We start from the raw sequence: 18,184 nt of genomic DNA, 5'->3' as shown, positions 1-18,184 counted from the left end.
TTTACTCTAACACTTTGTGCTAAGAAATAAAAGGGATATATGACTACTGGATTTTTTTAAATGTATCTGTGTTACTCATAAAAAATATCACAAAGTAAAAATGCTGACTCTCTTCTAAAATGCAAACATGTGGCCATATCAGCATTCGCTATAAGAACAAAAATAGATGGGACCAGTTCCATTCTGTAAAGCTGCAAATAAACTGTCTTTTCTTGGCTATTCTATCCTAATTTACTTGTGGTGTCCATCCAATGGTATAAGGCCAAGCATATTTAATGCTGCAGTTCTTTCTAGAGCCGTACTTCCTGGTTTTAATTTTTTAAAGGTCTACATTTAAGTTTCCATACATCTACGGTTTTTGGATTTTTACTATGATCTTATGATGATGCTGAAGATAAAGTTGTAACCCCTTTCTTCAACCTTCTTATTCAGTGCTGAAGAGGCTCGTTGCATAGCATTTTATTCAGCTGTTTCTGAATGGAATCTGTTGGGTTGGATCCAGAGCAAGCAGAAATGGTCCCTAGAATTGAGCCCTGGTATTAATATGCTATTGTAGACACAATAAAACTAAGCAGCTAAAAGTCCATAAGAAAGTTTAGCCAGTAAGTTACTGAGTGGGTCTAAGGACATAGACACACAGTGGGGTTTTTGTTTTGTTTTGTTTTGTTTTGTTTTTTGTCTGTAGTGAATTCTACCCTCCTTAGAAAAGATCATTTGTCACCATAGTAGAAGGAGGACATAGAAGTTCAGATGACATAGATCGAGTTGCTTTGGCCCAAAGGGGACATGTGATCTTCTCTTTTGCTTTACTTAAAGTCCTTCAGTGGGATTTTAAATGCTGTAAACATTTTTGCTATTTGCCATGTAAACTAATTTGCCTTCTCAACATTTTCCCTTTTGGGAGAAAAGTGTATCAAATCAAATTCTAAATTTTACACAGATGCTCCTTATTAAAATGCAATTTCTTCTTTTTTAAAAAAGATAAGTGGCCATTTGCACAGCAGGAATGATCTGTTCCTTTTTTATCAGAAAGCAAAAAAAAAAAAAAAACAAAACAAAAAAAAAAAAAAACCCAAAAAAACTAAACAGGAAATCGAAGGTGAGACTCCATAAAAGCTGTGCGATTGTCCCCAGCTACATTTTCATGTCTCCCCTTGACAAGGACAACATTCTAAAGTAGTGGTTCTCAACTTGTGGGTCGTGACCCTTGGGGAATCAAAGGACCTTTTCACAGGAGTGCCCTAGGACAGCCCTAAGAAAGCACATATATTTACATTACATTACATTATAATTCATAATGGTAGCAAAACTGTAGCTATAGAGTAGCAACAAAAATAATTATGGTTAGGGTCACTGAAACACAAGGAACTGTGTTGAAGGCTCCCAGCATTAGGAAGGCTGAGATCTACTGTGATGTACCTCAATTAACTCTTTTTTCTGTGTTTGTTTCCTTTTTTAATCCCAGAAGACATCACTGGAAGGGAACTTTCTAGAGTGGAAATATTCTGTTGACAGCAAAAACTACCCACTGCAGAGAGACAGAAATACAAGGCCTGATCTACTGAACACTGGTGTAAACAAGGGGGAATTGTCTTTCCCAGGAAGACAGAAGCTCTCAAACTGTGGATTGAAGACTTAATATTTATATTACAGTGATTAATAATAGTAGCAAAATCACAGTTTTGAAGTAACAACAAAAATAATTTTACGGTTGGGGGTCACCGCAACATGAGGAGCTGTAATAAAGGGCCACAGCATTAGGAAGGTTGAGGACCACTGAGGTAGCACCCAGGAAGGCAATTCTGCCTCCACCTTGATGTCCATCTGAGGAGAGAATGGCAAAGACAAAGTTCCCTTTCACTTTCTCTCTCTGCGTGTGACATGTAGCAAAGTGTACGGCATCTTAAACTTTGCCGCAAGATTTTAAATGAGACAAAATGGAAGAGGCAATCTCTTCTTAGACCAGCAAAACTTGTCTTGGTACTAAGATCAGGCCCAACCTGGATCTGGGATCTATTGTCTCCCTGGCAATGTCTGAGCACACAGCCTAACAGTTGCTTTAACTCTGTATGTGGGGGGGGAAAAACCACACATGTATATGTGAAATATGCAACAACAGATTCAATAATGCTGTATCTGACCCAAGAAAGGCAAAACATCACATATTCAAACTAAATGTAACTGGAAGCTCAGTCTATTCCAGGAAGTTCTACTATATTGTAATGATTGGTTAGTGCTATGCTAGTATTTAAACAATGATGGATTGTTAATAAATATATATAAATAAATAAGAGTTAACATAAGAGATTCTGACATAAAATGTTTATAATATAAATATAGCCAGTATTGACTGCATGTCAAGATGCACCTTACTTAAGAGTGAAAAAGCAAATAATAAAATATTTCAACCCTCATAAAACCATTATTTAGAATCAAAATACACGCTGCCAGGGAGTCCACAAAGTCTCACACAGTGGCACATACATGATTTACAGTGAAATCTCCAAAGCCTGACTCTGACATAAATTGCAGAACCTCAGAGTAATTTGTTGGAATTTGCAAATTAAGCACAGAAATAGTATATTTCCAAAGGAGCCCTTAAAAGAATTTTTTGCCATCATAAAAAAAAGATAAAACCAACGCAAATATATTACATTCTTAAACAAACAAAAACGCAATAGTTGATCTAAAAACCAACAAGTGCAGAAGTTACGATGGGATTTTAGGTGTTTTTCCTAGCAGTCAACATCTGGGAATGCAGTAAGCTCTGTGCTGTGACCTCAAGCTCTGATGCCTTGAGAAGAGCAGTTTGCAGGATAAATACACCTTTATATAGTACAGGACCAGCTTAGTTCTTAGTGACCAGTTGGTAAATTAACCCTGACAATGCACATTGTACACACAAACACATATCTACTTACAGGGATGTTAAACTATAAAAGAGAATTGTCTAACCATCTGTAAACACAAAATTATGAAAATGCCCCACATATTGAGCTGTGGCCACTATACCTCACAATACCTCACAATCTTCTGCGTAATTTATTCTCCATCTAATTTTACATTTAAAAATCTGATATCTTTTCTACATAACATTCCAGCCTGGAAGGCAATTATAGTGACGAATTCATAGTTAGAAAATTTGCCATACCAGATAGTAGCTCCCCTTCCCTTGCCTTAAAGGGAAATCTACTTGATGATTAAAAAATAGAAAGTCACCAGCCTCAGTTATGAACATGAAATGGCCACAGAATAATTGAAAAAACACCCCATGAGCCTTCTTTATAAGACAGCAACATGGAACTGGTTCCGGTCCCTGTTTCTTCAGGGAGAGTGTGGTCACTTCCTCCTTAGAGATTTCAGAGGAAAAGGAGGATTTTCCAGAACAGATAAATTGAAATGATCCTGCTTTGATCTGTGTGGTTAAGAAGTCCTGACAAAAGAAGGTGGCCACTGAGGGGCCGAGCTGCCCGCCTTTTAATGGATGACAGTAGTATCAACAAACGGCTACTTAATCAATATTTGGCCAGGGCTGCAGAAAAACTCCCTTTCAGATTTTAATTCCTAGTTGTAAAACAACCATAGAGCAGCCAGAGAGATAAGACTTGAAGCTGACTGCTTAATTGCCATTTAGTGGCTGATGGGTTACATGGTGCGTTCTTGTTCTTAATAGCCCCATAATCTCCATTTGCTGGAGTGAATAAATAAGCTACCTGTCACCGGGTCCCACCGGACTGACACTACCTGGGTCACAGGACAGGCCAAACTTGCCACTGAGCTTTCCCTTTACTGACCATTTTTTGGTGTATAACTTGAACGTTTTAACTTTTGTTTTATCCTCTGAATATTCTTGGATGTTGAAACCGCAAGGGTTTAGTGCACCGCTCCTACCCACTTGATTGATTTCTGTAGATTCCACTTGCCTGAGCCCACGCACACTTTCTGGTTCCACCTCACTGCCTGGGTGGGTTTTATGACTCAGCCCTGGGGACTCTTAAATGACCCTTCAATAATTATTACACAGTGGAAGCCCCTACCTCCTGTTCTGGTCCTATCAACAGTCACATCAAACCCCAGAATAAACATATGATTTCAAGCATTAATTAGAAAATCTGCATGTTTTCAATAAGGCTAAAAAGTAAGCATTCAACACTCGTGCAATCAACCAAGAAGGGGAAAAAATGCTAAAAAAGAAACGCTAAGGGCAGAATCCTCATTCCTTCACTCCTCCGTACCCTCGCATTGCTCTAGCTGGGGAATGTTACTGCAGTTTGGTGACCCAACATAATTCAAGCACTGTTGTCACAAATACTCTTCTTTTAACAGGAGGCTTTCCTTGAGTGTAACTGCTAAGGATTCAACTTTTTAAAATTTAGCTCCAAGTCTAGATATGGTTGTAGAGTGCAGACTCCTGGTTCTGACTGGAGTATGGTCAGGACGTGCCCAGTAATAAAAGATCTGGGTCCAGAAATCTGTGATCCTTCCCCCCTGTTATTTTAATCTGTGAGAAACCAACCAACCTGACAAGCAAATGGCTTTGCTTCACACAACAAGACCCCCTTCATCAGTAAGTGCTTTCCATGGTCTACTGGAAACGAAATATTCTAAGAACCGTACCTTTATTTTTCTTTAATAGATATGCATTTTAAATCTGACGTCATTTGTCATTAACTTTAGAAAAGAGCATGAGCTTGTACACAAACGAGCTCGAGAAAAACTTTTGTCACTTTCGTTTTCTGAAAATTAAAAGGTGCCCTTCCCCCCCCCCCCCCACACACACACAATTTGAAGAAATGTGAAGGGAATATCGGCTCCCAGGGATCCTGTGCCCGAATTCTATGTTTCATCCCTGAGATTGTTGCAAACCTCTCACATTTATTTGCGTGTTTTTTTTTAAAAAGGGGGGAGCCCCGTGAAAGTGTGTCTCCAGTCCCAATCCAAACATCAGTTTGGCAATCTGGCCTCTTTCCCCTTGAGCTCCCTCACGGCCACTTCAAAGCCACAGCAACAAGTCCGTAATTGTAACGTGGCATCTAAATATTTAAGCGAGAGTCTTGCCGTCGCGTGTCCATCTACAGTCCCCGTCTGTCCGGTAATTCCATTACGGCACAAAGCAAAAATGTTGCCCAAAACTCACAAACAGGAAAAGCGTCACCCTGCTGAGAGAAACGGAGGGGGTTGGGAGGAGGAGGAGGAGGAAGAAGAAGAAGAGGAAGAGGCGGAGGGAGGGGGCAAAGAAGAAGAGGAGGAGGAGAGGATGATGAAGGAGCACTTTCTATCGATTAGTCACCGCTTTTGTGTTAAGGGCTTTCTTTAAAATAAGAAAAAAGAGGGGGGGTTGCAGAAATTTCACTAATGTGAGCCTCGGGCTAGGGAGGGAAGAAAAAAAGAGAGAGGAGAGGAGAAGAAGGGGGAGGCGGGCTGTGTCTAGATGAAAGTGAGAGGGACATAAAGGAGGCAATTGAGTCGGCTGCAGCCCGGCGAGCTAAGCTGCGGGCCGGCCGGAGCGCGGGGAGGGGCGGCGCGGCGCTTTGGCGCAGGGCGCAGCAGCGGGGGCTCGGGCTATTGTGGCGGCGCCCGCGGGCCCGCTCAGCCGCGCCGGGGGAGGAACAGAGGCGCCCATTGAGCTGCCACAGACCCTGGTGCCTAGGCGAGGACTTCGCTGGTCTAGCTGCGCAAGGGCTTTGTAGGCACTGCTGGTAGGGAGCCTGGGAGGAAGGTCCCCAGCCACCCAACCCTCTTCTGACCAGTGAGCAGGAGCAGGAACTCTGGGCACAGCAGGGGAGCATTAGAGAGCCTCGGGTCTCCTTGGAGCACTAGGCGGTACACCCTGGCCGCGTGTGCAGTGCAGCTCTCGGAGTGGATGAGGGAAAAGGAAAATTGGGAAAGGCAAAAGGGATCGTTTAGGAAAAGGAAGAGGATCTTGACAAGAGGAGGGTGGCTCTGACCTCTTTCTGGGTGCCTGTCTCCCTGCATCCAAGCATCTGCCAAGCAGACCCCAGGCCAAATTTGTGTCCAGGAAAGCCAGTCTCAGCAGCAGGTACCAGGCCCGTCTTGGCAAGAGCACACAGCAGTGGTAGGGACACCCGAGGTCCCTCCTCCGGCAGCTTTTCCCTCCCCTTTGCCAAGACTCTAAGAGCCCTTTCTCAACATCCATTCGATTTTACAAGTGGGACCGCCGGAGACTTTTGATGCCCAAACAACAGAGGGGAATATTTGAGGTTTCTAGACTTCAAACTGCATCTCACTCTTTCCTTTCTCTGGGCCTCTCTTGCCCTCCAGGGTTCATCCGGAAAGGAAGCTGGAGGCACCGAAGGGATCCAGGCTGCTTCTTCCTTGACAACCCCAAATTAAATTAGACTTCAGCCTCTGAGGGAGGGGCGTGTGTGTGTGTGTGTGTGTGTGTGTGTGTGTGTGTGTGTGTGTGTGTGTGTGTGTTTCAAAGATAGAGGCCCCACTGAGGGAAACACTCTGATTTAAAAAAAAAAAAATGGTAGCAATTGCCCTTGAATGGCAGCCGGCCCAGCTAGTCGACCCAAAAGACCAGAAACATTTTGTAGGTGAAATAGCCACTTTTTCCACGCTGGAGAGTCCATAAAACTTCCTGGCTCGGCAGCTACTGGGGCTCATTGAATAATTCATTCCTCATTGCAAGCCCATAATGTCTATTCTGGGCCCTTTGTGGGGGCTGTTTTCTCTTCTTTTCTCCTTGAATTATAAAAAGGTTGCCTTCCTTTGTTCACATCAAGCTGCTGCGAGCTGGAGCTTTGTCTGGGCCAAGCTAAAGTGTGAGTTTCAATGGACTCTCCGGGCTTTGTCTCCCAAGTTCATCTCCAAGTGTAGAGAAGGCCTTCTTTGTAAACGCTGGAAAAGTTGTACAAATGTTTGACCAGCCCATTTGGGCCGTTTTGTCTCCTGGGCCTCGGTTGCTGCTGCTGCTGTGAGCAATCCAGAGAGCGGCTGGTCGGCCCGGCTGCCACTTCCAGCAACAAGTAGCAGAGCCATGGGTCCCAGCAAGGCCTCTCCCCATAACTAAAGGCTCTCCTAGCCTGTGCTTTGGGAGCCCGTTTGAGCCGGGAGAAGTCTGGGTCCTCAGCCCCCTGCCTTCTTTCACTCTAGCACCTCTAGAGTGCAGCTAGGGCTGGAATTTAAAAAAAAAATTGCCAGGAGAGCGTTTCTCCAGGCTAACGCGGGGTTCACAGAAGCCCCTGCAGTAAAGACAGAGAAGCAGCAAGCATGTGTCATCACCCTGCTAGATAGATCTCGTTTCGGTTAGGGTGACTTTTCTGGACTATATGTGTACCCTGGAGCCTCTGGGTTTATGAGAAATGAGGCATTTGGTTAGCAACAGCCAACTCTAAATGTTGAAGGGTACTTACTGCCTTTGCATCGGTTTGTAAAGCAGCTTTTCCTGAAAGGGCCAGGGTTGTCCCTGGCCTACACAATGACGGCATAAGAACAGATACAGTGATGGGCCTGTGGTGCTAAATCCACGGACACATTGTCTTCTGTTGCTGTTTCCGGGAAGCCCTGGTAGAAAATGGTTCTTTCTTTCTGTCAACTTTTTTTTTTCACTCGAAGATTATTCCAAACAGGTAATAGGGAAATAGTCTATAATTCTCAACCCCCTGGAGGGAGATTTTTCTCTTGGTGCTGACAGGCCATAGCCAACAAAGACGGGTGGTCTGTACCCCTGGGGGACAGAGGGGGGGACAGCACTAGAGACTCAAGGGCACAGATCCTTTTAAGGTGTAAGCCACCACTTCGTCATAGTCGGTTTCCTGATGAGTACAGGTTAAACTTCATCCCACTTGAAAGCAAATGAAAAGTAGGCAGCTTACACACACACACACACACACACACACACACACACACACACATACACACGTGCTCATACACGTATTTCTAAGGCAGCGGAGGTGGGGCATCTTTACCCTCCTACTGGGCAACAGAATCATATTCTCATTAATTCTCTCCCACATACAGTTTTTCCCAGAGTGTAAAAGCTACTTCGAATCCCTAGATTTAATTAGCTGCCCCCATCGTCTCAGCCCACATAATTCTCCAGAGAATTATTAGTGTCCACCTGTAATGCGTTTCAGATTTCTCAACTCTAAAGAACTAGAATGATGGAGAATAAAACTCACAATATTTTAGACTTAATATTGTTGAAATGTGGCTCAAAGGTACAGCACTTCCTGGGCCATGTATGAGGCACCGGATTTGATCACCGGGAAAATAAAATAAAAATTAGAATACATCATTTTTTTGTTTAATATCAGGTACCTTTCTGGTCTTTCACTTGAATGTCCTTCCCAAGTGCAGTAGCCGCCACTGAGGCCTGAGGAGAGCGCCAAGCTGAACTACTGCTAGTCTGCGGTTGCGCAGACCCACAAGTCTAAGATCCAGCAGCGCTCCTCAGAGCACGCAGGCGCGCGCGGCCCACCGGGACCCTTACCTCTCTCGCTCAGGATGCCATCTATGCTGTGTTTAGCTTTTTTCTCGCTTTCCTCTGCTTCCTTCCTCTCTAGATCCACCTCCTCCTCTTCTCCTTTTCCAAATTTACTCCTCAGAATGCGGCTGATGGAACTCACTGGGATAAGAGAAAAAAGGAAGTGCACATAATTGAGATGCGAGGAGGGAAAGACCCCAAAATAGACCTCAAAGGTCCAGGCAAGGCTCTCAACCTTCTCCATGACCCGGAGCAAAGCTCTGTGCTGTGCCCTGCATCTGAGAGCGTCAGTATGCCTCTGCCTTCTCTCCGTTTTAAACTCCCTCTCTCAGTCTCTGTCTTAAAACCGTTCATATTTTCATGAAGTTTTAATTTATTAGCTTGGAGATGGAACCTATAAATCTCGCACTTCCAATTCAGAACCAAGAAATACTAATTCTGTCCCTCTCCAAGAAGTGGTTGGCTACTTGACTCTAAATACTCTAAAGAGGCTTCTTCCACTAGCTCACCCTTCAACTGCTGGCCCCCTACCCTCACCCCCGCCCCAAGATATTGGTCCCCAAAGGCCTGGGAAGAAGAACCACAGAGGGTCTGTTGCCTGCAACTCAACTTGTTTTGAGGATAGAGAGGGTTTGAGTTTCAACTGCAGAATCATTCCCTATTGTAAAAATCAAAAGAAAACGCACTCTCCCCGATTTATTTTTTCCAGATTCCGGTCTGGTAAACAAATCCATGCTCTGAAATATATCGTTCTTACAGAGGAAAAAAGGGAGTTTCCTTTTAATTAAAAACAAACTCTTCCCGCGCGCAGGCCCAGCGCTAGTCCTTCTTTCTCCCCGGACCTCTCCCAAGCTGCCAGGATGCTGGATGGAGGCTGAAACTCTTGGGGAAATCGCGTCCGACCGAATTTTCACCCCTTAAGCGCCCCCCCCCCCCAGCCAACTCTCCACCGGTACCGCTTGCATCTCCCTTCTGTGGAAGTTACCAAAACATTTGTTTCTCCTTAGAAGGGAACATCATATTAATAACCGCTTGGCCTGCGCCCCGCGTTTCCTTCCCTGCGGTCTTAGTAGAAATCCTTTTGCGGGGGAAATCTCAGCGGTCTGTCTCCTAAGCCACCACCCCAAGGACGAGCAGTTCACCCAAGTGCTCTATAAAACACCAAGGATGTCTGGCTTGTAAATATTTCAGGGCAGCCTCCCAATAGCCACGGTGGATAATTGGGGCGATTTTATGGCTGGTATGACCCGTTGGAGTAAGTTACTGACGGTCGCACCTCCGGGAGAAGTTAATGGACCCAGTACCTGAGGGTACAGTGTTCCGATCACAGACAGCGTCCTTGAGTAATTTGTCTCGGATTTCCCAGCTGAACATTCCTGGGTTCTCTCTTTTGTATTCCTCGATTTTCTTCTCCACGTCAGGCGTTGTCACCTGCTTTAAGAGAACAGGCAGGTGGTGTGTTGGTACCCAGTATTCTGGGCCAGGCATAGTGCCTCTACTTCATGGCTTATCCGATGTTCTGTCCTGTATTTTCTGGGAATGTCCCTCTGCTTAGTCAAAGGACTTTAATTCAGGTTGGAAAGGAACTGACAGGAAATTATCACACTCTGTGCAGCCTGGAGACCCTCCACCTGCCCAGAGATGCTCCCGGGGACCAGATTAAATTAACAAAAATTAAAACAGCTTGGGGGTGAGGGGTGTATTTTCTGATCCCTAGAAAACCTCACCAAACCCATGCAAAAATGAAACTAAAGGAGAGTGCCTGAAGGAGCAGCAGAAAAATCAGGTTAGGTGGGTTACAAAGAGATCAGATCTGAGCTAAGGATGGATCTGGATGCGATCTAAAATGCTCTGTGTCTGGGTTCTTGTGTTGTTGTCATCATCGTTGTTGCTGTTTTTAATTAAACAAACATGGATAATTTGAAAGAATTGACTCTTTCACTCACTTAAATAAAACTGTCTCCTACGATTCTCAGGTTAGGAGAGAAAACGGGGAGTAGGAGGGACAGTGTTTGGGAGTCTTCAGTAAAACATAGCCCATTTGGCACACACACACACACACACACACACACACACACACAGTTGCAACTAGAAAAGCGTACTTGCTTCTCCTCATCACCCAAAGAGGAGGCAGACCCTGCATAAACTCCTTCCGCTTCCTAGCCATCAGTACTTTCTTTCTTTTTAATAGAAAATTAAAGCAAATTGAGGATTTCACTAAATTGCTTTTTAAAAATGGAGTCAAGAGGCTTACAAAAACAAAAAACCAACAAAACACATACACACACACACACACACACACACACACACACACACACACACACAAACTAATAGCCCTGACTTTTGACTTCCTGAAAACAATTTGTGCTGGGGGTGAACATAGGGGAGATTCAAAGCTGGGAAAGAAACTACTTCAAGAACCAAACCTGGATTTTTTTTTAAACTTCATTCAAGGAAGGCAGTGCAATGAATGGGAGTTGGGAAATCGGTGGGCTCGCTCCAGGTGTTTATTAAAATAAGTTGATGAAGGTCTCAAGATCCCCAGGGATTAAAAACTAATGTTAACCTTCCTTTGCCAAAAATGCTAGCCTTTTTCCATTGCTCAAGGGTCACTAACAACCATAGCAACTGAGTTCTACACACACACACACACACACACACACACACACACACACACACACACAAATACACACCCTTTCCTTTCCTTTCCTTTCCTTTCCTTTCCTTTCCTTTCCTTTCCTTTCCCTTGGAAAGTTTCTTGCTCCCTACCAGACCATACCCAGTCCCTACCTGCTAGACCACAGGCCCTAAATCCAGGCCCCAGGCTCACCTTGGGCTTGCTGCCGCCAATGGCACCAGGACGGATAGAACCTGTCTCCTGGTACCTGCACAGGATCTTAGAGACGCAACCGTGGGACACGCGCAGCTGGCGAGAGATGACGCAAGGCCGAATGCCGTGGTGGGCCATCTCTACAATCTTGTGACGGATGTGGTTGGGCAGAGGCCTGCCGTTGATAAATACTCCACCGAGCTGGTTGACTCGGCCCTGGCCGAGGGGGGTGGACACTGGAAAGAGAAGGCAAAAGTCATTTTGAAAGAAGCTAATTCTGCATCCTTTTGGCCAATTCGCCTGTGACAGTAAACATAAACTACTAGGTTTTGGACTCCCAGTCCCGGACTCTTATATTTATATTAATTTAAATAATTATCCAATGCAGGGGCATATAATCTTTTGGAAATTGAGCGATTGGTGCGAGATAACTGGCTGCAGAGAAACTGTATTTTCCCTTTGGCGGTGGGTGCGGAGGGGGGGTGGGGTTGGGGGAGGGGGTGCTGCAAGTTGGAAGGAGACCCTTCTTGCAATAAGTGCCACAAAATCCTGCCTTTAGTGTTTCCAGATTAGAGTGTAGTAGATAAGGGTCCGGGAGGGTCCCCTAAAGGAGACACAGGTGACAGAGCGCATCACCTGTTACACTTCAGAAACAGAAATGGCAGCGAGCCTGGTTGTGGACACCGCAGCCAAAGTGACTGGGTTTTTGTACGCTGCATTCTACTCTGGACCGAGGTCGAAGGACTCCGCCAGAAGCCCGCTCTCCTGCCTTTACTTCTCAAATTATTTGGTAGAGTTCTGCAAGAATTTCTAACTCCCCGAAATTTCAAGCAAACCGAAAGGCATTGCCAAAACAGTTTAGAAACTTCGAGATGCCACTTTAATTGAATGGAATTTAGTTAATTAATACTAAAATTTTCAGTTAGGAAGAACCACCTCAAATTTTCACGGCAGGAAAAGTCTTGCCGCACTAATAGGAGTTCTTCAAAAGTGGGCGCCGCCAGAACAACTTCGAAGTAACTTTGAGGGGACCGAAAGAGAACTTGCTTCCGGTGCTGCGAAGCTTGTCCACCTTCCTCGCGGCGGCAATTCCAAAACAACAGGACAAACTGGAGTCAGCAGGAGCAGGCCTGGCAAGCTCCAAAGGTTTGTAAAGAGTTTAATGCTCCTTTTGCAGTTCCCCGACACCCACAAGACCCCCTCCCCACTTTTGCTTCTTGGGGTGTGAAGTACCGAGGGAAGAGGCTCCGGAAAACGCAGGGCTCAAGGCCCTGGAGACCAGGATTGGGGTGCGGCCGCCAATCCCAGGCCCGGGGATCCGGATGGGCTGAGGCCCTGACATACCTTCCAGCGGGAAGCCGCTGCGTGGGTAATTCTGCCCCGGGCCGGGCCGCATCATCCTGGGCACAGCGCCGGCCAGCGTGGTCATCCTAGGGGCAGTTTTGCTCGCAAATTATATCCAGGTGAAGGCGGGACGGAAAAGCGAGCGCAGTGTGGCTTGTGACCCTCGGGAACTCTCCAGATCCCGGAGAGCTCCTCCCCAAAAAAAGGCAGGAGAGAGAAGAGGAGGCGGGGCTCGGGGAGGAGGGCTGGTAGCTCCAAGTCCACAGGCTCCAAAGGCGTCCCTAGAGTACAGGATCCCAAGCCCAGGGCAGACAAGTTTTGCACGAGTATGGCAGATCGGCCCCTCAGCTGGGGCCGCTGGCAAGGGTGCTCTCGGCGCGCCAGGAAGATCAGGGCGTAGGAGGTTGGTGAGGAGGCGGGAGCGCGTCCCAAATCTCCTCCCGTCCGTGACACCGAGTGCAGGGATCCGGACTAGGGAGCATTTATTAGTTCTTTCACCCAAAGCTTGGTCAGGAGCCCTGAGCTGCGATTGGCCAACGAGGAGACCTTCCCGGGTGGCTAAGACACACGCTGATTGGGCGGCAGAGGCTACTTTCTCTTCCCATCCTTGATGGTGCCCAGGCCTCTGCCAAACGGAGGGGGACCAACTCTGTGCCCCTTCCGCAAAAAAGAGAGGGTAGACGGGGTGAAACTGGGAAAGGCAACTTGGGTGATCAGAGCCCCGAGGATGGAGAAGGGCTCGCTGTGTCCTTATGACTCTACGCGTGCGTCTCTCTGATCTCTTTAGTTTTCTATTCCTGTCTGTTCCCTAGGAACCTCGCTGTATCGGACTCTTCTGTCTGTCTCTGCTTTTCACCTGTGGATTTCTCTTCGGCATTAATAACACGGGGCTAGGGGTGGCTCAACTCGGAAACGGGCACAGGGAGCCCCGAACATACTTAGTTTTCCTTTTTCTGGTCTGCCCCTGGGCCTGAGCTTACCACATGAGCCTCCCAGAGAGGCTTCTCTAAGGAAGAGCACAGGATGTGCCCAGAAGGTTCTTTTGTCTTCCTTAGACTGGGACTGAAAGATAGGTAGGGAAGCCTTAGACACAGACAGACTTGGCTAGGTTCCCTGGGCTACAAGTCTCAAGCTGGGATGGGGGCGTTGGATTTTTTTTTTTTTTTTTTTTTTTTTTTTTTTTTTTGGTTTAAAAGTCCTTCTGGGAAGCTGGGACTTTAAATCTCCACATAAAGATTGATCCCTAATGCACATGCATCTATATGTTGAGGTTTTTCCCGGGTGCAGCGTTTGTTCTCAGGAATTTATTATGGCATTCAGACTAAACTGCTGGAAAAATAAAAGGAGCAAAGTGTTGGCTAGGAGCTGAAGTGTCCCCAGCAGGATATGACGCCAGGAGTGTTGTAAAGACTGTCTGTCCTTAGAGAAGGTACCATTGTGCTTAGCCTTTTATTTATAACTTGGTAAGTGCCAGCGAACTCGCCCTCTTTACACCCCCCGAGTGCCAGCCCCGCGTTCTGCACCGCTCTTTATTCCCTCAAGTCTATTCAGGGACTGTCACTCTGGGGCTGAGAGGTATTCAGGGCCTTAATCAATCAAAAGGATGAGAATCAGGCAGGTTTTTTCCCTTTGAAATAAAGGAAACAATGACTTCTGGGCTTCAAGTTCCCCGTTTTCCTTTTATGATATTTGAATTTTTCCTGCCCCTGAATCCTCCACCCCTCTCTCTATCTCCCCCCCCACCTCCTTTGACAGTTTTGACGTGAACTCAGGCCCCCAATCCTACTTGCCCACCCCCTAATTAAGGCAAACTCAAAGGAGGGGTGGGCGTGCATGTAGCAGTTCATAGTCCATACGCTGGCCCTTTAAGAGTTCATTCCCAGTGGGGAATGCTGGATAGCTCTCTGCTCACCCCCCCCCCCAACTCAAAAGGCTTGGTTGACCCTGGGGGCAGCCGAGACAGGCCTCTTGCGCGGGGGGGGGGGGGGGGGGACTCCAGAAATGTCTGGACACCCTCCCTCACCCACACTTCGGGAGGAGCTTTTGAGTTCCCAGTGGAAAGCCTAGAAGCTAATTGCCGGGAGAGCTGCTTAACAGAGTTTTATATAAAATGATTCAATTTGTCAATGCAGGGCAGGGCAGGGTGGGGGTGGGGGAGGGAATTCTCAGTTCCCTTTTAGGCACTGGAGTCCTTCAAAGTCTTGATACTTGTTTTCTAAAGCACTACACATCCATAGCATCCAAGGAGCCAGACTCTCCCAAGCTTTTTGCCTTCCCCGAAGTTGAACGGAGCTGGATTTAGCGCTTTGTTGGGTTGGCTTAATCCGTGGGAGGACAAGGAATCCAAGGTGTGTTTCAAGGAGGTGGAATCAGGCTAAACACTTAGGAAAAAGAGACCCTTCCTGAGTGTTTGAGCTCTCTGGAGCTGAGTCTCTTCTGTGTTTGTTTGTTTGTTTGTTTGTTTTTCAGTCCAAGACTTCAGTGGAATGACCCCAGCTCTCCAGAGAGCTGCTTGGGGAGCCAGCCAGGGCGTCTTGTTTATAATGGGTAGCTGAAGATTCCTTTCTGGACTCAGAAGGTCCTCTGGGGCACTTCCACTGATATATACTCTGTTGAAGGGCTCATGGGTGCCAGCTCTGTTGTGCATTCGACTTACCACCTGCTAGGCAAATGGAACTCGAAAGTAGAGAGGGGAGGGAAGGCGGGATGATAAGTGAGTTTTTTCTTCTCACCTAACCAGCACTCTCCCTTTCACGTGCAAGCAAAGAATAGAGACCAACACTCCTGTCCACCTAGAAGGCCCTGGGGGAGTTCTGAGGGCACTGAATGGACACAGCTCTGGATCATTTCTAAAGCTCCATGTTGGGACACCACCGAGGCAGTGCTATTGGTGGAGGTTTCCCTAACAGTGGTACCCACACTGCCAGATCAAACCAGGCAAAACATAATTTGAAGCAGCCTACAAATTGCTAAGCTGGCAATTCCTGGTTGGGGGGGGGTAGACACTTGCTTTGGGTCCTCTCCTTACTCCCAGGCCCCCCCCCCCCAGATCTGTCTAGAAGGTGAAACCATACCATCTCACAACTGCCCACTGCAGAAATCTCTCTCCTATCACTTGCCTCTGCTGGGAGCCCCTGGGGTACCAAGTCTAGGTGCTCAATCTGGCCACAGTACAGTCACTAATTGAACAAATGCGTGCCACCAGTAGATCTAGCAGGGAGGGTGAGCCTAGGTTTGGTCATCAACACTCAGGCTCACAGCAGAACTCAAATGTGTACAGGGGAGTCCCTGCAACAGTCTTGTGAATAATCCTTGCATCCATCCCTGACAGCCACACATTTGTAAAATTTGAGTCTTGAGAATCCAAAATAGAATAATTTAACCCCTGAAACAAGTGGGGATGAAGAACGGAGCATTGGGGTTCAATCCTCTACCCGTAGCCACGATTAGACTTTGCTTAATTCTTAGTTCCCAAGTGGGTTTGAATCTGGAGATTTACATCCCAGAGGCCTGGGGCAGCTTCTGCCTGGGCATGACAACACTTTTCTTTATGCATCTTCCTCACTTGGGGACCCATTAGTGAGCCTCTCCAGACTTCCCGTGGATGACCTTTCTTCCAGGAGGATGCAAAGACCTGAAGTTATAATCTATGCAAAATAATGTTAAACTGAGCAAGAAAGTTGAGAGTAAGGTGATGGCTAAAGCTTCCCGGGTCCTTTATGCTTCTCTGGTGGGAGATTCGCTGAGGCAGGGATGGGAACCTGCGGTTTGAGTGGGGGGACTTAAGAGGTTGCTTGACTACACTGCTGGGCGCTGGGCGGCAGGACACAGTGGGACAACTCCCGATGAACCATCAGTCCTACAAAAAGACTGCTGATCACTCACAAGGAGTAAATTAAAACTCCTGATTCCAGGTCTTGAGCTTCCTGGCCAGATGCAGTGTTACCTGCTGGCTGGTGAATGCGAGGGTTAAACTCGTGGAGCAGGTCACTCTGAGAGCCGCCTCCTCAGTTATTTGTCAAAAGCCTTGGCCTGCTCTTACTCTTCTCCTAATCAAAAAGCGGGCAGGGTGAGCTGGGGTTTAGGAATGAGTTGCGCTGATCTGCGCCACGGCGGCGGCAGCGCCGCGTTGAAATGTGTGGACCAGCGACAGCGGGTTTGTCCCTGCCATGCCCCTGTAGCGGAGCGGGCCTTGGGGAACTGTGAGCGGATTCGCAATAAAGAACATATGGTTTGCGTGGGGGAGAAAAGAGTAAAGGAAAAGAGAAAGGGAAAGGAAAGGAGAAGAGGAAGATTTTTTTAAAAATTGAAAACCAACGGAGCAAGGCAGAAACTGTATCTCTCTAGTGTTACAGAAGTTTATTTACAAAGTTTATCTTTATATGAGCAGGGATGGCGATCTGCCGCAGCCAGAGGCGTCTTGCAAAATTATAATAATGGTGGTAATGGTGATGGTAGCAGTGGTGATAACAGTAGCAGTAGTACTCACCTGTTAATCCTCTCTGAACTGTTGGTGGGTGTAAACTGGGGAGGAAGAGGAGGATTTGATCTCGTAAAGAGCCAATTCGGAACTGCTCTATAGGTTTGGCTCTGGTGTGTGTATGTTGTAGGGGTTGGGGAGTGAGGGAAAAAGCTTTTCTTAGCTTGAGGACTTACTGACTGGTACCAGCGGCAGTCCGGACTGCCTTTGTGTGGGGGCAGGCAGTGGGCCTGTAACTAGGGCAAGGGCGGAGCTAGGAGGAATGAGCCGGAGAAGCAGGGGCTACAAACTTTCTAAGGAAGACTGCTGACAGGAACAAAAGGTAGGCAAATGACCCTTCCAGGAACTCCTGTCCCAGGACAACTGGACATAAGGGCCTGGACTGTGGGTCCTATTCCAGAGGCCACCCGAGTGCAAAAGCAAGAGAGCAGTGATGTGGTGCACGAGGCCTATCACTGAAGTGAGTTCAGACCTGTCTCTGATTCATTCTGGTTGACACCACTCCTCTGCCTCCGACCATTCCAACTCACAGGAGATTTTGTGCCAGAGGACTTCAAAAAGAGGGATGAGGATCAAGTGATCCACAGGATAGGGAAGAGAGAAAACTGAAAAAAACAAAACAAACAAACAAACAAAGTTCAAGCTTAGGGTGTCCACTCCAAGCCTGGGCGCTCCTGATGGGGCCGAAGTGGGGGCGGGGGGAGGGTCACTGTAGCTGGAATGTGCCCAGCTTCCTCGACCCGACCCTCCGGCTTTCAACACAAGACTGAAGCGGGAGACGCTGCAGTCAACTGAGCCAATGAATCACAACAGGTGGAGGAGGCAGGGTTCCCAACCTTCAGGTTGGATTCAGTCTGGCCGGAGAAGTGTGTGGAGCAGGCCTGGAGCGAAGAAAGGACCACCGGAAGCTGCCCTGTACACCTGTCTGATGGAGACTCACAGTTGGAAACTGCACCGGAGGCTCAAGGACTAGGCAACTGGGCTAGGCTAGTGGGACTGCTGTTTTCATGATCCCATGACTTTTTTTTTCAAGTGGGGAGGGAGGATAGAAGAGGATAAGGAAGGAAAGAAAAAAATC

At 47.0% G+C, this 18,184-nt stretch overlaps 1 protein-coding gene across 3 annotated transcripts in view; it reads right to left on the bottom strand.

The window, feature by feature from the left end:
* The window catches only part of PAX3 (paired box 3), a 99,175-nt gene extending 86,070 nt beyond the window's left edge, over positions 1-13,105 (bottom strand). The window contains exons 1-4 of one of the 3 annotated variants that reach the window (XM_084779667.1): positions 12,627-13,105; positions 11,283-11,518; positions 9,757-9,886; positions 8,459-8,593 (exon numbers count right to left, since the gene is read on the bottom strand). In XM_084779667.1, coding sequence (XP_084635793.1) covers positions 8,459-8,593; positions 9,757-9,886; positions 11,283-11,518; positions 12,627-12,711 — 586 coding nt within the window. In that variant the 5' untranslated portion in view covers positions 12,712-13,105. The remainder of the gene's footprint in view (positions 1-8,458; positions 8,594-9,756; positions 9,887-11,282; positions 11,519-12,626) is intronic. The other 2 variants (XM_084779668.1, XM_084779669.1) reach the window with 2 other exon arrangements.
* Positions 13,106-18,184: the final 5,079 nt, after the last annotated feature.

The sequence above is a fragment of the Acomys minous genome, assembly GCF_964271855.1.
Source record: "Acomys minous genome assembly, chromosome: 4".
Classification (NCBI taxonomy): domain Eukaryota; kingdom Metazoa; phylum Chordata; class Mammalia; order Rodentia; family Muridae; genus Acomys; species Acomys minous.
The sequence above is the reverse complement of the archived record's forward strand: the minus strand, read 5'-3'. Positions and strand labels throughout refer to the sequence as shown.